Source organism: Lagopus leucura, unplaced genomic scaffold (genome assembly GCF_019238085.1).
Source record: "Lagopus leucura isolate 7727_CA_CO unplaced genomic scaffold, USGS_WTPT01 Super-Scaffold_1, whole genome shotgun sequence".
Taxonomy (NCBI): domain Eukaryota; kingdom Metazoa; phylum Chordata; class Aves; order Galliformes; family Phasianidae; genus Lagopus; species Lagopus leucura.
Window position 1 is genome coordinate 22,523,232 of NW_024962250.1, and position 25,684 is coordinate 22,548,915.

At 45.2% G+C, this 25,684-nt stretch overlaps 1 protein-coding gene across 6 annotated transcripts in view; it reads left to right on the forward strand.

The window, feature by feature from the left end:
- Positions 1-11,128, forward strand: part of ADCK1 (aarF domain containing kinase 1) — a 79,033-nt gene extending 67,905 nt beyond the window's left edge. For 5 of the 6 annotated variants that reach the window (XM_042869116.1, XM_042869096.1, XM_042869106.1 and 2 more), the window contains 4 exons: positions 5,433-5,582; positions 5,818-6,015; positions 9,400-9,593; positions 10,126-11,128. In XM_042869116.1, the coding sequence (XP_042725050.1) occupies positions 5,433-5,582; positions 5,818-6,015; positions 9,400-9,593; positions 10,126-10,294 (711 nt within the window). In that variant the 3' untranslated portion in view covers positions 10,295-11,128. The remainder of the gene's footprint in view (positions 1-5,432; positions 5,583-5,817; positions 6,016-9,399; positions 9,594-10,125) is intronic. The other variant, XM_042869088.1, reaches the window with a different exon arrangement.
- Positions 11,129-25,684: the final 14,556 nt, after the last annotated feature.

The window sequence follows — 25,684 nt, forward strand, 5'->3', positions numbered from 1 at the left end:
GGTTCCAAAATCAATGCTATTCTTTTGGCCTGAGGAGGTAATATTGAGCCCTGAGAAATGAGCTGCACAACGACCTTTACTTTTAATGAGATCAATAGAAGTTAGTGTCGCCATCTCTTAAAATAATTGGCAAATATTAAAGCCAAATTAAGGCCAGAGACTAGTATCTGCTCCCGATCTAAAGAGACAGTCACAAATGGAGGTGGGACAGGAAAGGATAATGCCCTGTGAGGCATTGTAATATGGGTCTTATCAGGGCAGGCAGAGAGATCTGCTCTACAGTGACCATGTCACAAGATTTTTTTTAATTTGCCCTTCATCTTTGTCTCAGTTGGTGCAGTGGAGCTAGGACCTCTGCAGCTTGGTCAGGAGGCCATGAAAGTATCAGTGACATCTGCTGGGTAACACTAGCCAGTTGGTTACATTGCAGCTACCAACAAAGGTGATATACTTGCCATCTTGTGTACATAGGCTTAAATTTGCACTCACTCATGGTTTTTTTTTTTTCTTGATAATTATTCACACTGCCCTTGTATTTGTAAGGGTATTTATTTGTGATGAGCCTTCCAGTGTTTTTTTTATTTGTTGTTCTGTCAGCTGGTTGTGCTGTTAAGATTTTCGTTACTTACAGGGGCTGGTGTGTATCTGGAGTTTTGTTGCTACGGAGTTCTTTGCAAGGAGATATGAGTTCATCAAGTAGTGGGACACGGAAGGATAACGTTGTCTATACTTTCCAAATTGTCACCTGTAGTCCAGCAGTGCTAGGTAACACTGATGACAGCAAAGCTATGTGTATGTACAAGAAGAAATATATCACTACTGCTGTCTGTGCAGCCATGCAGCTTGAGGTCCTCTGAATTAGGTGACAGAAATGCAGTAGGTGTACTTGGTAAAACAGTTGGTGTGCTACTTATGAGTCAGATAACTAGAAAAGGTGGGTAAGCCACAAGGTAGGTAAGAAATGGTTAGAAGCAATTGTGGAAAAATATTACTGTAGTTGAGCTTTGCAAGGTTTGCCCTTCACACTGATTTTATTAGTAATTTCAGTAATGACCTTGACATGAGCAGAACTTTCTGAAGGAGGTTGCAGATGGCACCAATTTGGGAGGGTCTGTCACTATAGAGAAGGATTAAAGTAGCAATAGCACTTGGTGGCCTTGAGGACTGAAGTGATAGAAAGGGATAAAAATGAGAAATACCAAATGAAAAGCTGTACTCTTAAAACTAATGAGAAGAGTTTCTTAAAAATGCTGGGAGTTCATCAGAGGAAAGTGACATATTAGAATTAAATTTGGGATATTACTCAGTTGGCAGAGTGCATGTGTCCAGTATGGTGCAACTGTGTTAAAGGTAGGTTGACTACTTCAACACATCAGATAAAGGGATGTTCTGTAGAAATGGGGCTGTGTTCATGCTGTATTTATGCTGGTAATTATTATTTCGGTAAACACACTGTTGGGGGAGAGGATGAGTTATACTCAAGGGATTTGTTAGAAAAGAAGCAATTGACATAAGCTGGACATGATTGAAATTAGTCTCAGATTTTGATGTCTGTACTGCATTCTTATTTTCTTCTGTATTGTAACTCAAGCAGGACTTGAGTTACAAGCCAATGCATAGGTTGCTCTGAAAGTAATGTCTGCTATTTATTTCCATGGAAAGCACAACGAATATGAAGAAAACATTAACGCTGTTTTATAGAGCAAATTCTCAGCTGCAAATCAGTTTTTTCAGCATAGTCACCATTATTAGCTATGCATTTTTGCCAGTGATAAAGAAGAGTGTGCATGCTGTGCTTGTAGAAGTCTGCACCACCTTCTGCATCACTGTGCTCACATCCACTATTTGGTCTCCATAGATATTCAGCAAGTGTCAATGAATGTCGGTGGGTGGGATCTTTTCTGCATAAAGAAATTCAATTCCACTCCTTTGCTTCATATGCACTTTCTTGTCCGGCACCATTTTGTCAGATTGCCCCTCTGCTGCCATCTGTTGCCCAGCAACAACGTGTAACAGAATATTGGTGGGAAGGTTCAACCTCTACTGCTGTGCCACCAGTGTCTACCTCTGACATTACAGGCCAGCATAACAAAACCAGAGGCATTAATTTTGGAGCAGTCTTCGTACAATTTACTTATTCCTCAGCTACGTTTTCAAAAAGGAAAACAATGAATTGAAAACATGCAGCTTGCCTGACACAGCGCAATGATCACGTCACGTAACGTGGCAATGGGAGGTTTGGTTTTGTTGGCTCACTTGGTACCTATAGTCGTCATGTTCTGGTGCTGCACAGGAGAACAAGTTGAACTTCTTTCAAGCAGTAGCATACCTTCTGGCTATGGGTAAGGACATGCTTCTGGCCAGAGACAGTCTGGTGTCATTTCGATCTATCAAGCTCAGCTCTGCTTGCTGACAAGCGTAGTTATTTTTCTTGTATGTTATGCCTGAATTGTCCCATTCTTAGTTACATCCTTTTTTTTACTTACTTATATTTCTTGTAGCACATTCAGCACTACAAGTGCCTCTGTTTGTTTGGTATTCAAACCTTTTAAAATTGTTAGAGTGCTTCTGTTCTGCTGTTCCTTAGCCACCTTCAGAATCTTCAGCTATTTTAATCCTTTTCCTAAGTAAATTCCTCCTGCATGCTGCTCATTTATTTGCTTTCTGTAAACACATTCCATGTTGTCTGAGTCTCTATTAATGAGGTGTCTTAAAGTGAATGCAGAATTCCAAGGGTGACTTTTAATTTTATTTTTTTTTTACTACATTCAATAGAGTAAAGCTGGTAGACCCTGGTAGTCATAAGGACCTCGTACTGAATGACAATCAGGGAGAGGAGTGGTGACCTCTCCTGTCATAACATAATGTCTGTTTGTGTTTACTTTGGTTTTGCTACCGTAAATCATTGCAACCTTTTGTCTAATTTGCTCTGCACCTTCACCTCAAGGTCTTACACAGCCTAAATGCCTCTAGAATTCCTCTCTTCACCACAGTAGAGGTTTTCATGTGTTTGTTTTCTCATTTCAACTGACTGCATTCTTCCAAAATGAATTCTTTGTAAGTTATCTATCCAGTGGCATTTTCAGTAAGAGTGCACTGAAGGCTAATAGTGATGGAGTTACTGTACTAGAGAAAGCAAAGCAGGGGCAAGCACATGTGGGGAATTTGGTGGCTTAGATGACAAGCTCTTCCAATTGTTTCTCTACAAGTATTTTAAATACCTTATTCCCATAAATATTCAAAAATCAAACCTTGTCCTGGTCCCCTTTCACTGTTCATTTGGGGATGTAGAAATAGAAAGCTGGGAAGCTGGTAAAAAACAGAATTCAATTTTTTTTTTTATTTTTTTCACTTAGAATGGTTAGTGAAAGTATTTTTGTCCTAAGAATCCTATCAGAATATCTGCATTTCAGTCCTTCAGCAAGTGTGCACGAGATAAATGTGTACAGAAAATGAAGCTATGTAAGTCTTACAGAGTTGGATATATAGAAATGTCTGTATCGGAGGTCATATATAGCATATGCAACTTTGAAAACTTAAGGGGCTATATTGCATTGAATGTATGCAAAGGGGTTACAGTTATTTCTTAACTTTCTGTAAATATGAATTCTTTTTGTCTGAGCTATAATGACAGATCACTATTCACATTTTGCACTCTAAACCTTAGAAATATGGATCTGTAAAGAGGAGACTGTGGAACTACTCTGGCAGCCTGTGCCAGTGCTTACCCACCACACAGTAACAAAGTGCTTCCTCATCTCTAGATGGAATCCCCCATATTCCAGTTTGTGCCCGTTTCCTCTTTTGTTGGCAGTGAATGCCACTGAGAAGAGCCTAGCTCCTCTCCTTTGTACCCTCCATTCAGGCATTTACAGATGTCAATAAGGTGCCTCCGAGCCTCTTCATTTCATATGAACAGTCTCTTCACAAGAGAGGAGCTCCAGTCTCTTCATTTGAATGGCCTTATGTTGAACTATTTCTAGTATATTTGCATCTCTTTCCAGGATGTCAATATTTCATATGTCCGTGTCTCTCTTGTACTGTCCTTCATTGCTTCAGTGATCTGTGCTGGTAATTCAGAAGGAAACATTTTTCCCCTCTGTCAGAACTTATGGTAATACCTATGTGGAAATAAGGAACTGCATGACTGTGATATACCACCTGGTTGTCTGATTTGGTGTGAGGGCAGCATTCGCCATGATTCTGTAATGGCTCCAGCACTCACCTGAGGCATGGAGGGCTATCCCTCCTTGTTCTACAGTCGGTGTGCTGCAGAAACAGTTCTTACGCTTCCTTATCATTTGTAGTTACGAGAGCATTCCTCATAAGGATGGTGTTTTAGCTTGGTGGCTGGTGGTCTTCCAGTTTCTCTTCCAGGCTGTTGGTACGGAGCTTCGCATACTTTGTCCTGCTGCAGTAGTATGGCTTTGTTCTATAGCTACCTAAAGAGGAAGTCACTGTGCTCCTCTCAGAGGCTGCTGCGTATTGTAGGTGGTAAAACAAGACCTTGCCTGGCTGCCAGGCATTCTGCAGGACGCACTGGTTAGTATAACATTACCTCTCCTTATGGGGACAGCTATCTGTATGCTGCTTACACTGTGAGTCTGATGGCATTTATAATGATTGTCTTTTAATTGGCTTTTAATTGCTTGGTCAGCACTCTGTTGTGGAACATTATGCCACTTTCTGGTGGCAGGGAGGCCTGGCAGTGGAATGTCAGAGTTGAGAGGCTTCTGTGTGACCGTGGTGAGGGATTGATCTGAGGCCCTGGTATTGTTTGTTTGCACATAGGAGGTTGTTAACTTGAATAACATCTCTGAGCACTGGTATGGAGGTATGCAGCAATGATAGGATGATTTAAACAGCTTTCCTGTGCTGCTGCATCTTCACAGATATTATAAGTCGGATTAGTATGGGACAGAGGAAAGGAAGAGTGAAAGTGGGGAATGGTGTGATGGAGGGAGGGCATAGGGAACCCACATTTGCTCTAGTAAGCAGATGGACAGGCTGAATCTCCTCCCACTCATTCACTTTTGGTTCCTGCTGTCATCTGTGGGTGGAAACACGAGTCCTCCTAGAACCCATCTCAGCAGCTTCTTCCATGCCTTCGTTGTTGATATTTATCTGCCTATATCTTCCATCTCATTTTCCTCCTCCTTACTAGAAACCCTATTCATACTCACAGATGTTTTTTCTTTTTTTATGCCAGGCAAATGTTCTAAAATAACTTCTGACTCCACAAACATCTTCATGTTGCTTCCTGTGTGGATCCTTCCCTAAGCATTCTTGATCACTTTGCAGTTGATGGCAGCATAAGGACATTGGCTTGTGCCAACCTTTTGGTCCTGCAGAGACATACAGGGTCTGCTCCTGTCCCTAGCAGGCACCCTTCTGTGGGTGGCACTGTGTGACCAGCTCCTGTTTCCTCACAGATCTCTCGCAACCTGGGAAAACTCTACAGTGAAATGATCTTTGTGAATGGCTTTGTCCACTGCGACCCACACCCAGGCAATGTGCTGGTGAAGAAGTGCCCAGACTCTGGCAAGGCCTACATTATTCTCCTGGACCATGGGCTCTACCAGGTATGTAACTGGGGGGCTTCCAGGTCTCTGCAGGGCTCCCTTGAATATCAGGCTGGAAGATCATAACCAGCTGCTCTGTTGCTCCTTGAAGCCTGTATGAATTTATTTTTCCTATTTTTCCTGTAACTCTCCAAGGAAACTTCCTGACTTGGGGGATAAGGCACAGCTAGGGGACACAGTTTTCCTCCTCCTTTCTTCTCTGCGGACTTCTGAGGGGTCATGTCTTTCTCCTCAGGTGCTGAGTGAGTCATTCCGCATGGACTACTGCCGCCTTTGGCAGGCCCTTATCAAGGCTGACATGAAGAGGGTGCAGAAGTACAGCCGGCGGCTCGGGGCAGGGGATTTGTACCCTCTCTTTGCCTGCATGCTCACCGCCAGGTCCTGGGAGTCTGTCAACAGGGGAATTGACCAGTCACCAGTCTCAGCCAGTGAGGTAGGACTCATGGGCCCTTCCGTACTGGGAGTCCTTCCTTCTCCTTGGATATTTTTCCCCTGTTTTAACCACTTGCACTGGTGCTATCGCAGTGATGTTGGATAACCCTTGGCAGCTCCATGACAAATTCTGCATTTACAGCTAAGCTAGAAAAAAGTGAGGAATTTTTCTGCAATGTGTTTTATAGTGGCTGAACTTAATTTCCCAGTTTCACTTGTCATGGGCTGCTTAAATTTTGTGCGATATTTTAATGGGTTAGTGTTCACCAGTTCTGGGAAGGCAAATCAGCCTTTTCTTAAAAAGAAGTGTTTAATGCAGCTGTGCAGGCAACCAGCAAGGAGGATAGGATGAGGCAGAGGAGACATAAAGGCTTAGTGGGAAGAAGACATGAGAAGGGTAATGCATTATCACTATTCATGTAAATGACTATCAGCACTGATACAAACTCCTAAAAACCCTTGGAAATTACCTCCCAATCACAAAACCTATTAACTTGAAGTCAAGGTTGCTTAACTGCAGGTTCTGTCAACTCAATCACTACAAATGTGGGAAATTGTGACTTACGTTCTTCCCCCCCCTTCCCTATCTGCACATGCTGGGATCCTTCTCACACCTCCTAGCGCTTGTTATGTGCACGCAGTGCCTTAAGAATAGTAGCAGCCCCTGCCAGCTGTGCTTTTTTTAGAGATGAGCATATACTGATGTGATTTCAGTGTCTGTAGGGAGAAATATGTTGTATTCTATGTTTTGTTCTTATCTGCAAACATTTGTTGTCGATAGGATGATAATAATTTAAGTAGCATTAAAATATTGTTCTGTTAAATTCTCTTCTGGAAATCCCTTTGGGTTGGCATTTCATTTTGGTGGATGTGGCTGAATTTGCTCTGCTGGCTTGCTGTTACACACAGTAGTGAATAGGCCAGATACTTTGGGTAAAAGAACACCTCTGGTAACTTGATTGCTTCCTACCTAAGTTAATTTTGTGCATATTAGAAATGATTTAATGACTGTTTAGCAGATCTGTGCTTTGGTCTGCTGATTTCTGAAGCTGATAGCTCCAGAAAAAAAAAAAAAGTAGGGGCACTAAAGTGAACCAACACAGTGCTGACTACACGGCTAATACTTCAAGGCCAGCGTTGAATCTGAGCTAGTAAGCAATGTTTATCCTAAACCGGCTTATGTAAGTTATGCTAGAGATATAACCATGGCTGCGTGGTACCTTGTGTGGGCTAACGAACTTTGTCAGAACTGGATTGCTTGTATGGAGCCAGCTCTGTTGGCTCTGCCTACATGACACAATTAATGCTGAAACTAGATAATCCTGTAGCAGATAATGGGGAGCTGAGCAGATTTACTGTGGCATTAGGAAATGAGCTGCTGTTTACCCTTAGTTTAGAGGTGAATTTGGAAGATTGTATCAGCCGGGAAAGCCAAGTGGCTCTGGTAGGCAGCTGCCATCAGCTAGGGGCTTGTGAGAGGGTGCGTGAGGGTGGATTGACAGGAGAATGTTCTGTGAGACCCTCCTGATACAAAATCCTAGTTGCAGTGCTATGTCCAATCTGGGGCACTGCCTCTGGAGGAAGGTTTGATGAAACTTGGGAGAGGCCACTGGGAAGCTATGAGGACTGGTGTTCAAGCAGATCTAACTCAGGAGGTAAGTCAGGGCAGAAGCAATCTAGAAGAGTTCAGGCTGAGAATTTGTGTGTGTGATTTCAGTCTGTTAAAGACTGCTGCAAGCAGGACAGGAAGTATAATGGGCATAAAATTTCAGCTAAGAAGATTTGAGTAAGAATATGAGAAAAGCCAGATCTGATGGAAAGGATAGTGAGATACTGGTGCAGTGGTCTGGGGAGGATGCTAGTCACATCACTGGGGAGTTTTAAGGACAGGCTGGGCAAATGTGTGAGGATTTCTCTAGGTGTAGTTGTTCATGCCTAAAGCCAAGGCAGGCAGCTGACTGCTCAAGGTGGCTGCTAGCCCTATCTCATCAGATTTTATGATTGCGTTTTGCTGCATCCCGCAGCTGTCTCTGTGATTGCAGCCAAGGGGCTTTTCTCAGGTCCTGTGGCACATCTCAATTCTTCCTCCGTGTGCAGGCTTCACTCCTGACAGAAAATGGCAGTTTTGATGACAGATCATGTGGCTGCTATGTGGTGTGTACAAACAGCTGGAGCTAAAAACACAAAGAGAAGAAAGAGAAAACAAAACCTCTTTGTGGAAGATAAAGTACCCTCTGCTGTGGTGCTGGTGAGGATAATGAATATCAGCAGAGAATTTTCTGCCAACAAATAGTGGAATGAAACATTTAACATTTAGGAGAACTGAGCATCTTCTATCTGAAGCTTTATGTGTTTGGTCAGCAATAGAGCCAGAACATCATTTATAATTTATTTGTCAACACCAAAGCAACCGTGGTGGTACTTGAGCTAGATACACCTATGACCACCATGGCCTGCATACTGCTTTTGTGTGGGCTTTTTCTTCTGTATTGAGTCTTAAGTTTGCAAAAGTTGAGTATGAGATCTCATATCATGAAGTATGTACACATACACACAATCTGTCATTCCATAGGAGAGAATGTTTTATAGCAATCCTTTCCTTTCCTTACAAAGGACCCTCTCTCTCTTTAAGAAGTCATTTACTACCCTCTACATCTGTCCTGTTGGATTCTGGCTATTTCAAGTGTTTCAGGGACTTTTTGGGGGGTTTACCAATTCATGTCACGGCCTTTATAGGAAGAGGTAAGAGCAGAGTATATATGGAATCAGATCTACCATCCTGTCCTACATTTCCTGGAGTGATGGTGAAACTGTCAGATGCAAGAAGCAGCAGGCCTGAGGCAGAGGGCTGGCTGTTGTATGTGCTACAATAGTAGCCATCTTACATGGTTCAAGCTTGTCAGTAATTGCTGAGCTGTGCCATCCTAGGTAGAGATCTTACCTTGGTTAGTTTATTTGTAAGCTGGGGAACTGAAGAAAAGGAAAGATCTCTGTGTGTGCCTTGATTTTTGTACTTCTTTCAATATCTGATCATGGCTGCTGCGAGACAAAATATAGGTGTGTCAGACCAAGGGTCCTACAAATTACAGTTTTATGATATTTTGGGTTAACGTGAAGGTATGCATAATGCTTTCTCACCTTCACTCAGCTGTGTTGAAAACAAGGACCAAACGGGGCCTTGGAAATAGCTTTACCAGTAAATCACAAAGCCTTCAGTTTCATGGGACAGCAGAACACATGTGACATGGACCAGCTGGTTGTTTTTGCTTTTTAGTACCTGGTAAAATGCTGTCTCCTCCTTGCAAATCTCAGTTGTGTCTGGACATGAGTTTCCCACACTCAGCTTTTCTGTCCTTTCTCCCTGACATGACCTGGCTGAATGCAGGATGTGGAGATCCGGTCCAATGCTGCTGCTTACCTACCCCAGATCACCCAGCTCCTCAACAGTGTCCCCCGCCAGATGCTGCTGCTGCTGAAGACCAATGACTTATTAAGGGGAATTGAGTCAGCTCTGCATACACGGGCCAGTGCCAGTTCCTTCCTCAACATGTCTCGCTGCTGCATCAGAGCCGTGTCTACGTAAGTCTTTTTTCCAGACATCGCAGCCCAGACACAGAGCAGCCTCCACATATGGAAGGCTGGCTGCTCTCTGAGGGCTAAGGGGAATCCTAGGGCCAGCAGGCCAATGGACCAGTCTCACAGCAAGTATGTGAGCAAGCAGTGTGTCAGGATTGCTGGAGTGCTACAGATGTGCAGCCAGTGAAGGCTACGGCGGTATGCACCTGTCCTTGTTGAAGTAAAGCTGGGCATGGAGGGAGAGGATGCCATGGCCTTGGGCACTGTATGCAGTGCAAAGGGAACTGGGCTCATGTGAGAGCAGGCTGTCTCTTCTGCCAAATTTGTGCCAGAAGAGGAGACTCCAATTCCTCAGGAACTTCTGTTTGAAGAAAATCTGTACTCCTAGGAGACCTGACAGCTGGTGATTATCCAGGAGTGGGACAGTCTACTCCCCTGGGAAGGGTTGGTTGTACGGAAGGAAATTGTAGGATAGGCCATCTTCCTGTTGGGTTGTGTCCTGCTGGATCTAATGCAGCTGTTTCTCTCGTTCTAGGTATCAGAGGAGCAAAAGTCACTCAATTTTCAGGAGGATCCACATCTCACTCACAGAAGCACTGAGTCTATGGCAGATCAACTTGTATGAACTCTTTCTGTGGCTGAAAGGGTCTGGTCTGGGAAACTGGGTCATTGCTTTCCTGAGCCGGATGCACCATTCCATGTAACTGACATGAACTGATGGGAGAGGCTCAAGTGTTCCCGCCCTCACTTCTACTCTCCATGGCACATTTGCATTTATGATTTTTTCTGTCTGTTCTGTGGGCTGTTCTTGGGTCTTGCTCCTTGTTACATGCTGCACTGTCCTTGCTTGTTACAACACAGCTTTCTCTGTGGCATCAAGATTGTGGAGTAGGTATGAGGGTTCTGCTGCTTTATAGTTTAGGAAAGGAAGGTGTGGTATACTGTGTGTCAGGAAAGGCATAGTACTTTCTGTCCCCATTTGAACTGGGGAAATTCCACACAGATTCCAGTGGTACTGCACTGGAAGCAAAAGACTTTTCTAGTCTCTTTCTTAAACAATCTTACAAAATTTAAAAAAATCACTGCCCTGCCTAGAATACCCCCAAACCCCATCCCTTTAAATTCCAATATGATGTATTTTAGCTATTGCAGAGTCTCCCTAGTCTAACATCTGATCAAATGTGCAGAGAGTTTCTCAGAGAGAAGTGAGACCTTGTGGAGAGCTGGCAATATGGCTTCTACTTCCAGCACTAGGGCACCCTAATGGTGAGAACAGTGGACTGGAACCCTGGCTTCCTGAGGTTCATCTCTTCTGTTGTCAGCAAGTGCCTATGTGGTTTTGGACTTTTTCAGTCCTGTTTCCTTGCAGTTGTAATGAAGGAGAAGTGGTCCTATGGTTTGTGGTTTTTATTTTTCTTTTTTCAAAAATCAGGGATAGCAAGAGGAAGGACAACTCAGGGCTCTGAAGCTGCTGGTAATGTATGTGTACTGTACAGATGCTGCCACACAGCCAAAATAAATGTGTTGCATCAAAGACATTTGTAGGAAGGATGCCAAGCTCTGTACTCAGGGTGATATTGTGACCTCTAACCTCAAACCTGTCTCCAGGGGAGTGAGTGATGCAAGGCAGTGCTTGTTAACTGCGAGGTGAATGAAATACCGTCTTGGTCCTTCCTCTGCTCAACCGGTTTGTTCCACATCCAGATCCTCTGCTGTTGCATCAAGTGTGTTGGGATGGAGTGGAGGAGTGGTTACCATCCCCCTGGTAGGACACACCACTCCTGGCCAGCCAGATCCATGCCATGCCTGCCTCCTCCCTGTCTGCAGAGGTGTGCTGCAGCACATCTGTGAGATGTCACCATCCCCGTGCTGCGCATTGAGCATTTTGCCTTGTCACTGCCTGTGACATTTCACTGCTCTTGCCTCAGATGAAAACCTGCCACTTGCTCGGTGGTGCAAGTGACAGATCTGATGACTCTCACTGCAACTGTGGGATGGTTACCAAGAAGTCTTGCCCAGTGGTATCTCTTTTGCTGATCCTAGGAGGTGACCCCACTGTTTGTGAGGATTCCATTAGCCAGCAAGATGGAGGTGGCTGCTGAAGTCATTTCAGCTATTTCATCAGCTGTCTTGGTGAAAAAGGGGTTCCATGCTGAGTAGCAAAGATTGAATGGGAATGTTCCTTCGCTGCCACCAAGCTTGTTCAGGTTTGGCTGAGGTTCCCTGAATCATTAAGGCTGTGCCTGAGAGTAAGGCACAAAAAAGGCATGTAGTCCTCCCATCTTCATACAGCTTCCCAGTTTGCACAGTTGTGAAACATCACCTTGCAGTATGTCCACTTGCATGTGAAGGGAATCATGGGGCAGAAGCGTGGGTAAGTACCTGTGTGAGTCCTCAGTGAACTGACTCTCTTACTGGCTGTGCAGAAGAGGGAATGGATTTATTCACAAAAGGTACCTGACTGCATGTGCACTTGGACATATTGAGTTAGTGACTGTGGAAATGTGGCTTGCGACAGTGACTGCGTGTTTTTGGTCTCCTATGCAGTCAATTGCTTGAGCCTTCCCTATGATGGGGACAAGCAGGAGTGATGTGCTTTCCCATCTTTGCTAAGCACGAAAACAGAAAGCAAACTAAGACCAAATGTCCTCACAAAGCTTGTCCCCCACCTATGCAGTGACAGGTCAGAGATTCTCCCTGCTTCTGGGTTGTGTAATAGCATCAGGGAATAGAGTGGAGGTGACTGCAATGATGAGACTCCTGAGTCGACATGAAGTCACAGGAATCCCAAGGTAGTGATCCTGCAGTCTGGATGTGAGTAAACTGGTCATGTGAGCAGTCTTGCTGAATCAGTACCTTTCTTGGGCAGTTAAAGCTGGTAGCCTGGCCACTGGGGGATATGCCTGTCTCATTCTCTTCACAAGCAGAGCTATGCTCAAAAAACTGGTCAAATGCACTCAGTCACCTACTGTGCAGCCCCTTCTTTTAGCTGCCTCTGCAAAAACTGTTGCTTAGCCCTGTCTAGATATAATGACCAGAGCACGGTTTGGATCTCTCAAAGATCTGTGAAAGCTCATTCCTTAATGGGATCCTAGTCATATGACTCATTTCCTGAGGATCCTGCAGCTGATATCTGCATGGATTGCTGAACCACAGCCTGCTCCCAGCCAACCCTGTTCTTTCATCCCACCAAGACCCAGCTGCACAACTGCTAACAATGCTGCTTGCAGAAGGTGCGAGCTCTAAAAGTGGAAGGGTGTCATCAGTCCCTCAGACTCATTTTTGGCAGTATGCAGCAGTCAGACAGCAGGGTATGTTTGAAAGAGCTTTGTCTATTGACATTAGTTTCTGCCGGGAGGCTGTGTGCGGCAGAATTAGCAGTGGGACTCCTCAGTCAGTTTTGCTCAGCTCTCTCCCTTCCCATAGTCAATCAATGAGAGTTTGCCTGAGGAAAGAACAAGCAAACACCCAGCATTTGACCCTTTAACATTTTTGCTTTGTCTTTTTGCTGAATGCTCTCAAAGGTGAATCTGTTAAAAGGGTTTTGAAAAGACACCTCCTCATCCTCCATGGAACGGGCTGCCCAGGGAGGTTGTGGATGCCCCGTCCTTGGACGTGTTTAAGGCCAGGTTGGACGGGGTCCTGGGCAACCTGATCTGAATGTGTATGTTTGGTGGCCCTGCTAGGCAGGGGGGTTGGAACTACGTGATCCTTGGGGTCCCTTCCAACCCGGGTGATTCTGTGATTCTGTGATTCTGTGATCCCAACTGTGCTTGTCGAACATGGATAACCTGCATCAGTTCTGTGCACTTGGCTTCTCCCTCCAACCTGCATTTATTGGTGTTCTCACCGCCAGCAAATTCAGTCTTTGCTGTTCTGCTTGCAAGTTGACACTCTGCCTGGGTTTAGCTGTGAATGAACTGCTCTCTGCTTGGTGCAGGTATTGAGCATTTGCTTTAAAGCAAACTCCTGAATGCACAGACTCTTTCTCAGGACAGACAACTGGGGTGGTTAAGCTGAAGCCAGAGATGCAAAACTAATGTGCCACTTTCTGCTCCCATGGTATGAAATACTGCATTATAGCTTGCTAATGTCTCCCTTCCTAATAGCTCTCGATGCTCTCAGAGGTGCTGAGAAGGCAAAAAAGCCTTCCAACTGATATTTAAATGTGCATCACTGGGTTGGCTTAAGGTGGAAAATGGGGGTAGTCAGTGAGAATGATGTTGCCTTGCAAAGCTGTGCAGGAGTTTAGGGTCGCAGGTGAACAGGTTTCTTTCATAACCAAATCAAAAAGTGAGAGAGCATTAGTCCAAGCTAAACGCCAGAGCTTTACCTAACATGTCCAGTGAATTTTAATGACAGTGGGTTGGCTGCATACAGATGTACAGATTTAGGCTGCGCTGTGCCATCTGCCATCTTGGAGGACTTGTGAACCTGGTGCAGTCATAGTGTAGAGGCTTTCCAAACAAGCCACTGTCTGCATCTCATAGCAAGTGAACTGCAACCAGCACTCAGCCTGGCCACCACTGAAGTTGATTCCAAATGGGGTTGTTAGGGCTACGTAACTCTTGGTATAGTTCTTGCCTCTAGCCACTGCTTCTGTCCATTTCCCCTCTACAACTGTCTCTGGAGGCAACAGCCACTCCACACTCACTGCCTCTTACTATGCTACATGTGGTCAACCTGCAAAGCCCAAAGGCTTTCTGCTTCTGGTTTGCTGATCTTCATGCACTCCTGGCTGGGCAGGCAGTGGCCATTCTGCCCCACTGCCTGCGAGAGGGACCGGCTCTGGCAGCTTCATCGTGAGCCATTAATAGCTGTGCTGGCAGTCCTGCCAGGCTGCAGGTAGCTCTTTGGAGAGCAGCACGAGGTTCCGTGTGATGCTGTGTGCTCCCAGCAGTTAATGTTTCTAGCTCACATTGGGAGATTGAGGTTTGGAAGGGAGGAGACTTGAAGGAAGGAAAAAGGAAAAGGAAAAATAAAGATGTGCCATCTTTCCACTTAGTAAATACCCAAAACTGTTGTGTCTGTAAGCTGATGCATAATCTTATTTAAAAGCTTCTGGTCTGCTCTACCTGCTTTTTGTTTTGCAGGTTGCCCAGACACAAGCAGACAAAGTGAAGAGTTCCCCTCCCGCAACCCCACATGCCACTGCAGTGTGGTGTAATGCTGAGGCACAGCCATTTGCAGGCATCTTGAGCTTTTTTTTTGGCTCTGTCTCTGTGGAGCTTTCATGTGGCTGTTATCCTCCTTCCTCCATATGAGACTGGGGGCTCTCCTGAGCTTTTTGTTCCAGCTGGTCAGCTAGCAGCTGTCACTTGCTGGGGATGCAGGCTGGTGCATTTGAAGCCCTCAGCTTGGGGCATGTCTTGGCTCCCTGTGGTACAGAGCTGGGAGGCTTGGCATGGCTCTGCAATCCCTCTTAGCCACCTGGCTCTAGCTCCACCAACATGCCTGCAGGCTGGGGGCATCCTTGTTATTCCAGGCATTTGCTCAGGACTGTGAAAGAGCTGGAGAGTGAGAGAGTGGCATCAGTAATTCATGAATTACCCTCCTGAGAAACATTATCCTTCCCAAACATCATGCAGGTGACAGTGAAATTCCCTGACTTCTTACTTCATGAAGAGTCACTAGAGCCTTTCTCCTGAAAAGAGAGACCAGCAAAGTCGTAGCCCTGCTGAAAAGGAGCAGGAGGGGGTTGTGGTGGACCCACATAATCATGAGCTTGCAGTGTGTTCTCGTTTATACTGGTGGAAGTCACATCCTTGGTTATATCAGGAGCATGGCTGGATTGTTGTACTCTTCTGTTTGGTGCTGGTGAGTCCACACCTGAACCATTGTTCCCCTTTTGAGTCTCTCATGTCAAGAGGATGTTGATAAACTGGGCAGGGTCTGTTGGAGGGCTATCAGCATGGCCAGGACTTGCTTCCTACAGCCTGAGAAGGAGATGGGCTTATTAAGTCTGGCAAAGGTGAAGCAAAGGGATGTCCTGATAATGGGTAACAACTGAGAAGAAGTTAGAGAGACAACAGAGCCAAAATCATCTTGGCAGTGCCAGATAATTTAATGTGGGCCAATGGCCACAAGTTATGCCTTAGACAATTGAACTGGAACCAAAGAGAAAGTTCCCCACCCTGGGCTTGTCTTTCCTCTGAAATAATGCCCAGGCCGGTGCTTGCCAGCCATTTTGTTTGGTTTTGTTGCAGACTGGCTGTGAGTCTGGGTGCCCTGGCTTGAAGCCAGGCTGGGTTAGTTACCTTGCAGCTTGAATTGCCCAGCATTTCTCAGTCCCTTCTTAGATGAAACCCGCATGTTTTGGTGCATTCATGTGAAGGTTCTGTGTGCTCCTCTCCAGGATCCTGCTGGGAGCCCACTTACACCAAGGCTGCCTGAAGCTTTAAAATAGGAGTAAATTCTGCTTGCATCCAGATGAAGTCTTCCTGAGTAAGCTGAAGGGATGTTAAGTGACCTTTGTGTGGTGGGAATTGGGGCCCATGCTGGAAACACCCATCGTTTCTTCATTTGAGAGTGTTTGAGCCCCTTGCAGGAGCTGCATACAGCTGAGACCTTCCCTGCATTTCCTTGGGAGGCTGCAGCCAGTTCTTGGAAGTGTAGTGATCCAAGTCTCTGTCATCTCCAGGAATCATTGCAGTGTGTTCACCCTCAGCTAAGCTTGAAGGATCTCTGAAAGTTGCAGCTCAAGCAAAAGGTGATTCTGCACTTCTCTGTGTGGCTTCCACTAAACCTGTGACACGTTCAGGAGCACCAGCCTCCTTCAGGAGCTTCAGTGAAGCTCAAAATTATGTTCTCAAAAGGGAGCTGCCTTTCTGAGTCGCCTTGTGTGACACAGAGAGCTTCCCTCTGCTTGGAGTTCTCCGTGACACTTCAGATCAGTGGCAGTGTCAGATCACTGGCTGCAGTCTTTGCATAGCTTCCCTCTTGACCCAACTTGCTGCATTCCAGCTATTCTCACTTACAGTGTTCTGTTAAAAACTGTTAATTCAACCATTCAGCCTGCACAATATAGAGTAGGAAGGAGGAGGTTTTGTGTGTGTGTGTGTGCGCATGCATGCAAAATGCAGGTTAGCTGCTAGTTTGCAGCCCTGCAGCTGTAGGTTTAGTGTGGATGTAAGTGACCAAGCAAATGTCTATCCAGTGTGGTTGTCCCTGCAGGCTGTCTTCTGTGGTGTCTGTGGACTGCAGGTTCCTCTGGCCTCTCAGCTGACTGCCTCATAATGCCTCTGACTTTAATAAACCAATGACAGAAGAGGTTGCTAAATGGTAGCTAATAAATAAAGTGACATGCACTAAGTCTGGTAATATAATATTTCTCCTAAAGAAAATATGAAAAATAGTAATCACAGCCATTGTTATTACTATCTTGTCCTTTGTCAGGCTTAAACTATCCATCATGCTGATAAGGCTGAAAGGAATGCCCAGCAATGTAAGATGCATACATCACAGAAGATGCACTGGAGACGAGCAGTAGAAAGCTGCTCTGCAACAGAGTGTATGGAAGGCTGAGCAGCATGGTGGCATGGGCTGGGGGTTTGCATTGGTGTGTCAGCACACCTGGAACACACAGGTGTGAGCCGGGGCCGTGGGAGGATTGTTTTATGTGGTGAAGGGCCACAAGAAGCCACTGATGGCTGTGCCTTGCAGTTTCCTGCTGTGGGGCCAGGCAGGGTGCTGCAGTGGGCCCCTGCGGCCTACACAGAGGCCTTCCGGGAGGCAGGTGAAGCACCGGGCAGCCATGCCTGAGGGCTCTACCTGTCCTTGCAGCTGCAGATCCTGCAGGCCAACACCTCTGGGACTCCTGTCCCATCCCCCGGGCAGTGACTGGGGCAATTACCCATCCATGGTGGTTAATTAGCACTGCTGGCCTCCCCACACGCACTGCTGGACGTTTTCCCAAAATCAGCTGTCGTGGGTGCCATGAAGAGGTGAGTGCGGCCGCCATTGTGAATGCGCTTCTTGTTTGTCTTTTCAGTGCCGAAATCCTGTCAGTGAGGAGAAGCGATAATAACATGCTATTAAGTTCTTTTTGGATAATGTAATTCAGGAGTCAGGAGGCAGTTTGGTCATTTATGCCTTTGAAAAGCTCGGAATAATTTCCAGTGTCATTATCTTCCCTTTTAAAGAGCCGTCTCAGACATCAATACACAGAGCCCCTCAGTGCCTCATATTGCTTTTGTAGTTTTCTCCCACCTTTTGTTCTTTTCTCTGAGTTTTCAAGGATTTTGTTTTTGTTTCCAGTCAGCCACGTACCCTGAAACACGCACCACACCCGACCTTTCTGGTTTCTGTAGCTCTTTTTCACTTTGTTATCTGCTTGAGAGCTCATTCCTGTTTCATTTCACTGCTCCAGGCAAGGGATGGGGAGTGGCTGCTACACAGTCCCACATCACCACCCAGACCTCTGAGCAGTGGTGAAGGGTGGGCACAGCATCTTCAGCCTCACTGCCACAGCACGCGGGCATGGCCTTGGCAGGTGAGTTGCGTGTAGAGCGTGATGCATCATTACTTGCTTTGCTCATGCTTTTGTCCACTGTGTGCTTCTGTGTAAGTGGTTAATAGGCATTTTTGCCCTGAAATAGCCCCCAGGATAATGGAGTACAGCGGCTCCTCTGCAGATGCAGCTTACACTGTGGGCATGAAAACAGGCAGATGTCTCCTAGTGAATGCAGCAAAAATTACTACCCAGAACTGGGGCAGGAAAAAAACCTGGCTCTTCTGCATACGAAGGGCACAACTGAAGGGGAGAGTTTTATTCATTAAATTAATTGGCAGCAGTCTCTGAAATATCAGCCTTGGCCTTAAGATTGCTTCTAGTCTTGGAAAGTATCCTAGCTCTTCTGGTTTTAGAAGATGGTATACGACTCCTATTTTCAGTGTGCTGGCACTGCTGAGGTTTCAGTGTAAATGGGAGGGCTAACGCCCTTCCATGGGCTGCCTTTTTCTTTCCAAAGGGAAATGTGTTCTCCCAAGCTGAGTATGAAAGATCTGCAGGGATCTGAACTCAGTCATAGACTTACAGAATATCCCAAGTTGGAAGGAACCTGTATCTTTGAGTCCTCCATCTTCTGAAGGAACTGGCTGGCACTCACATACCAGCACAGCCTTTGCTGGAGTCAGGGTGTGACCTGGCATGAGCTTATTTGCAGAGATGGTGTGGGAAGTCTTGCACAGGAAGCAGGAACACTAGCGACAATACATGGCCTCATTAGGGGGTTGGCTGAGTATTGCTAGCATGGAGTATAAAGTTTCCTTGGGTGTGAAGAGGAATGAGGATGCTCTTTCCTTTATGAGGGATGAATAGGTCTCTTAAATATTTGTGATGGTCTTAGACTTTAATTCACGGTTCAGTGCTAGTATTACCAAGAAGGAAACCACGCAAGCAAATGGTATATCAAATACATCTGATCATAGACAGCCATGCATTTCGTTTTGCCCAAAGAACGTGGAGCAGAGACCTGCTGTTGGCCCAGCTGTGACAGGCTGTGCCAGCCTCCATTGCCTTGTCCAAGTGACCCTGTCAGCATGGAAGTAGATGAAATAGTTGCTGTAGCCTGGCACATTCACCTGGCTTCTTCCAGCAGCGTGTTTGTGTGGACAATGGTCAGAGAAGGACAGAGTGCTCAGATCTCTGAAGAAGGGCTGAGTGAACTGGGTCTGTTCAGCCTTGAGAAAAGAAGGCTGAGAGGGGACCTGATCCAGGTCTATAAGTATCTAAGGTGTGGGGGGCAGAATGGCGAGGCCGGACTCTTTTCAGTGGTGAGTGGAGACAGGACAAGGGGAAACGGCTGGAAACTGCAGCATAGGAAGTTCCGCACAAATGTGCGCAAGAACTTCTTTACAGTGAGGTGACGGAGCACTGGAACAGGCTGCCCAGGGAGGTGGTGGAGTCTCCTTCTCTGGAGATATTCAAGACCTGCCTGGATGCCTACCTGTGCGACCTGCTGTAGGGAACCTGCTTTGGCAGGGGGGTTGGACTCGATGATCTCTGGAGGTCCCTTCCAACCCCTTCAATTCTGTGATTCTGTGATCTAAGAGAGAATATCACAGCCTGGAGAGCAAAAGGAAGCAAAGAAGAAAATAAAAGCACAGGGAGAAAGTCAAGGGCTCTTGTTTGCTAGGACAGTCAGAACAGGGCTGGTGTATTAAAGCAGGATGGACTCAGCCACCACCACTGCCCTCCTTTTGTCATTGATTTCTCATGTGTTCAGTGGAAAAGAGCTGCTTGGGATATCTTTGCAGCGGGACATACGTTTCTGTGCAGCCTTTGCACAGAAAACCATGCCACATGGTTACGCCACTGAGAGCGTAGAATGCTGTTTAATATCTCTACCCATTGCCTGTATTGGATTGGCAATAAGATGTGTTTAAACAACTATTCTATATCTTACAGGTTCAAACAGCAAATTCTGCTGGACACTATACATAGAGTCAGAAGAATTTAACTTACAAAGATAGCTCTGTATTACTACTGTATTCATATAAAGATATTTTTGAACTCCACACTACATTACTCTAGGGAAGCCATTCTGGGCTTCTCACCAAACAAACTGCATGTTGGACAGGGAATGTTGTCCCTTTTGTATGCATCTTCAAGTGGGTCAATGAGTATATTGGCCACTGTTACCAAATCTGAATGGATATCTAGGCTCCTACCAGCCTATTCAGTATCTGTCTTTCCACAGGAATTCCTTGAAATGTATGGATTAAAAGCATTACAAGTGCTGAGTATTATAAGTGTCTCAGTTGAAAACATACAGCCAGTGTCGAGAGAGAGAGTATGTTTATATTGTTAAGGCATGTGCCAGTGAATGATCCCACTGCATATAGACTTTCAATTTATTTTTCTTGTTTGGCTGTGGTAGCATGTTAAGTGGCACAGAGGTTTTGGAAGGTTTGGGGCAGAGCAATAAGCCCTAAGAGGAAGAGTCTTGTAAAGCACCTCTGTTCTACTTTGGTCTTTTATTAATATATTTCAGGGGAAATCCATTCCTGTTACAGTCTGAGGTCTTCAGCAGGGCAATAAGCCCTCTTCACCATGAGCTCTAGGGCTGCATAAAAAGAAAAAAATTTTTAGAATATTCCCAGGTGCAAATTTTCTGGTTCTTTGCTGAAAGCACATGCTGCATGCCCTGAGCATCTGCCATTATGTAGCCAAAGTGACGTCTGAGTGGTGTTAAGTCATTAAAACATTAACACTACTTATAATTAATAGCTACCATTTCTAAAATAAAACTGGACTCTTACTGGCTGTATAAGACCAATGCTCCATCTAGTCCAGACTGCAGGCTCCAAAAGTAGTTCATTCTAGTTGGTCCCAAGAAAAGTGAAAAGCCTTGTGAATGGACAAAACTTGGTTGCCAGCTGGAGAAGTTTCCTTCTACTCCATACTTCTGTTTGCAGCAAATCTGAACTTTTAACAGGAAAGATTGTGTTTCTTTTGTTAATACACATCAATATATATGTCTTTACATATAACGCTGCTGTGACTGTTTTCAGTGATTACTGAGTACTTTGAAATCTTTGTAATTTGTACAGAGCAGTGACTAACCAATTGACTGTGTCTACCTGGGCCTAGGCACCTCTTATGACACAGAAGAGGCAAACACTGACTCAGAGTGGTCACCAGAATGTCCTGTTCAGGCCCTCCTAGTCTTATGAGTCACTTGGCTCACTCATATCTTGGATGCTTGAGTTATGTGGGCTGGGGTTGAATCACCGAGACCCCATGAGGCATCTCCATTCCCAAGATAGGATCAGTCACTCCAGTAAAGTGCAGATAAACTCAAAAGATGGCCTTTAAAACCACGGTAAGTTATTCTCCACCTTTAATATTTAATCAGAACAATGAGTTTTTTGTTTCCTTCCACCTAAATTGATGCAGCCTGTGACTGTTGCAGCACTGAACTGTGGTATGAGTTTGTGTTACAAAGCAAGTTGGGACTTGGAGAGCCTTTCCTGTCACCTCCCATGCCTTCCTCTGGGTTATTTCTGGCTGTAGAAAGGCCTGTTGGAAAGCTGGAGAAAAGGCATTGCTCGTTGTTGTGAGGAAAGAAATAGCTTAATAAGAGGAGCTGGTGGCTGTCATCGCATTTGGAGAAGGTGTCAAAAAGGCGAACAGCAAGGGAATTCTTAACTGAAGAATTTGGAGGAGGTAGAGCAGAGGGCCTTGAAGTGGAGGCAAATAGACAGAGATGACAGTGAAAGATTCCTCCATGGTATAAAGTTTCAGTTTAGTTGTGAGGTGGAGAGGGGCTGGATCATTTCATTGATCACTGCTACCTGTGTGGACCTGCAGTGCTGAAGGAATGCGAAGGCGGCCAGAAGGCAGGGTTTCATGGGGATGTCGGCATCCCAGGCTGAAAGAAGACAAAAACAGGTAACTTTTGATGTGATTCAGAGAGTGGCTTTGCAGATATGCCACAAACCTGCCCTACAGGGGATCCTCCTTAGGATGATGGGACATTCCCTGTCTCCCCACTCTCTGCTCTCCTCTGAAGTTGCCAATGGGGAGGACAACTTGGGGGATGCATGGCAGTGCCTTGTAAGACGCATGCCCATGCTTACCACACAAGCCAGTACTGACTACATATTTTTGTAGTATATACATAATGTGCAGTTTTCTTCTGCTTGCAAGATTGCTCAGTAGAGTTTTGTTTGTTTGTTTTTCAATAGGTAAAATATCACAAAAGAGCAGCATTCTGGTTGTAAGCACCTGCTAAGAGATCTCAAAACCCCAATCCCAGCAATCTCTGGGATGCAGCGTGATTCAGTGATGTCTTTGGTGACATTGCTAGTGACTAAAAGCTCTTTTCCAAGCAGCAGAAAGCTTAACCCTTGATTTACAGCAAGGGCCAGTGTGTTAATACCTGCAGTGTTTCAATTTCGCCGCTTTCAAAGTGTAATGCCTATTAGTGAGGACTGAGTGTACTTCTTCCTGCTAGACTGAGGGGAAAAGATTCAGAAGGGATGCTAGAAGCTGCCCTCCCATTGCAGTGGGACAAAACACAGGGCCAGCCAACTTGAAGTCATAATAATCTGGAGCTCATTAAGCATTCTAATCAGACAGAAATATATTTTTCCATCAGCTCATTACAAACCATAACGAGGTTGAAGCTCTGGGTTATTGCTGCTGCTTCTTTCTCTGGAGATGAGTGTCTGCTGAAGGCTTCAGTATCTCATTTACTAAGATATCTGTGTGATGTGGGAAAGAAAAGGGGCAGAGCCAGGAGCTGTGGGGCTGTGCCAAGGAGAAGGGTGGTTTTGCCTGGTGACCTGGAGGAAGGCAAGTGTTTCTTTGCTTCTCTGTCTGGCAAAACATCAAGAGAAGTGTGGCTAGGGAAAGTCCTGCTCCCTGAGATGGTGTTTGCTTTTGAACATGATAGCATATCTCTTATTGGAATTGCAAGTCTGATGAAAAATATGTAAAGAGAGCTTCATTCTGTCTTGGGCATGGGCTGTTGTTTGGGGTGATGTGTGATGGCAGTTGAGGACAGTCAGGAGAAAGTGAGAAGAGAGTAAAGCAGTGTTTTGGCTTTTAGAGAGTGCCATGTTCTGCATTGATTCCCACTTTCCTGTTCTCTTTCTCCCCCCCCCCCCCACATTACTGAGGGAGTTTTGTTTTTGTACTTCAGCTCGTTACTCAGACCCAACACTCTACTGTCTGTGTTACACCAGTACCCTTCCTCTCTCCCTGGACTTTGCAGGAATTTGGCCATGTGAGTGCAGCTTGCAGTACAAAAGTCTCTGGGAGACTGAACGCATAAACTATGTTGTAATAAGCAAGAGTTGACATTTTTTCTGAGTCTGATACTAGGTCTTATTGACTGACCCAAAACTACTGAGCCTACTGACCCTGAGAAACTTCTCTCAATATGGAGATCCATGGCAGGCTGTATTTATTACCAAGATAACCCATGCTCTAGTTAATCCTCTCATGTCAGCTACTCAATAACCTCATGGATTCCTTTGCGTCTGCAAAGCTATCTATTTGCTGAGACAAATGTCTTCCTTTCCTCTTATCAGTGGCAAAAGTTGTCATCTTTTCCCACCATTTTTCTGTCTGTCTTCCAAGTTCACAAGTCATAAGACAAAAGCCACATAAGAGCTAAAAGAATGGTGTTCTGGTTTGATGTCTAGGTACCAGCTAGCAAGAAATGCTTTCAAGGAAGAAGCCAATTGGAGACTGTGTTGGGACATTAAATTAGATTAACTTGGACAGAAGAATGTTGAGTATGAAAATTAAAATAAGCAAGTAATTAGTGTCTGGGGTTGCAGCAGGCAATTAATTTAGTAATTCCACATTGAGCTTGCTGGGTTTAAGTTTCTTGGTTGTGTTCTTAGAATTTTTTGCCTCTGACAGGCTTCCAACTGCTATCTCTGTGCCACGTTGCTTTACACCTGGATTGACCTGCCTTGATAATGTGGACTTGACATCCAGTCAAGCTGGTTTTGAAGCAGAAACTCTTCTCTTAAAATGCTTTCTTTCTAGTCCTAATAAGAGTGAGTTTGTAACCTCCACTAAAGTGCCCTTTGTGCTCCCTGTCACCCTTTTCAAAGTGCCTGGCTGTGCTTGCTCTCATTTGCAATAGTGGGCGATTGTGTTTGAGCAAATGCAGAGAAAGGGCTAGCAGGGCTGGAGTCCAGGCCAGATCTAGCAAAGTGCCTGAAGACTAAGAACCAAAGCGGTGTTCCTAGTAGCAATTCTGCTGCTTGTCTTTATTCTGAGGAGCAGGCTGTATTTTCCTGTGAATGAGACAGCTGAGAACCTGGTGTGGAGACTATGGAAGCCTTATGCAAGTTATGGGATTTACCAGGAAACTTCTAGGTGCTCGTGAATTCTCCATTCTCTGGTCTGGAGGGTGCCCAAGAAGCCGTGCTGAGCTGGCTGTGCAGTATAGCTCTTCCAGCAAGCAGCCTGTGCAAGCTATGGAAAGAACATGGTGAGTAATTATGTGCTGTGTTACAACACAGCTACGCAGGGAGATTTAAATGGCTCTTTCCAGCTATTGCCTGATTGCTGCTGTGTGAACAGGAGTGAGGATCCTCAGCCTCTTGGAATTCAAACTCCCTTCCCCCACATATGCGCTATAACATCTGTATCAGAGACCTCACCTCTGAACTAATTTTACTGCTATTTTTGCCATCTACTACCTTCACTGTGGTCTCTCTCCTTCCTTTCCAAAGCAGTGTCAAGCCTGCTGTCCATCCATCTATCACAGCCCCTTGCCTGCTGCTCAAGGTGTTGGCAACGGGGCACTGAAAAGGGAAACACGTTGCTTGACAGACAGTTTTTATAGCAGCAAATCGACAAGAGAAAACCATAAGAAAGGCACATTGTCTCAGTTTCATTAATGCATTTGGCTTTAGGAAAGATGAGACTTTTCTTGGAGCAAATGGCACAAATCGGGCTGCAGAAACACATCAAAACAAAGAAATCTTCAGGCTTTTAATTTTGGAAAATCTCTGCTACTATTTTTTTGTTTCTCTTTTTCTCTCTCTTTCTTTGTCTTTTTCTCTGTTTCTTCTCTTTCTTTCTTTCTTTTTCCTTCTAGAAAACTTGAGGATGGTTCCCAAAAGGGACATAAAGCCTGTGGTTGTGCTTCAGACTATGTCCATCTCTGCCCAATATACTGTTTCCTTCCACTTCAGTATCAGCTGAGAAAAGGAAGGGAGAAAATGTAGCAAGTTGGTAAAACCTGCAAAAGCAGCCATGGTTACCACCGAGCCTGGAGTTGGGCACTGGATCAGGAACATGGGGCAGGGAAGTATTGGTGTGTTTTTGAAACTTGTAAACTCACCACAAGTGTATTGAAGTGAATTTAGGGTGAGATTTTTTTCTGGAGAACTAACAGAGACCACACAGCCTTGGAGAGGGCCAACATGCACATGGTGTGGAACTAAACACTTATTTTTGCCACAAAAAGGTTGAGCAATTCATCCCAGCCTTCTAGTCTCCTGGCAACTGTGAAAAACAGACCATACTAGGACCACTATTTTAATTACTCTAATTGCAGGTCCTTTCTGTCCTCCTCCTTCAGTCAGCCTCCTTGGAGATGGAAAATCCTTTTCAGCACGTC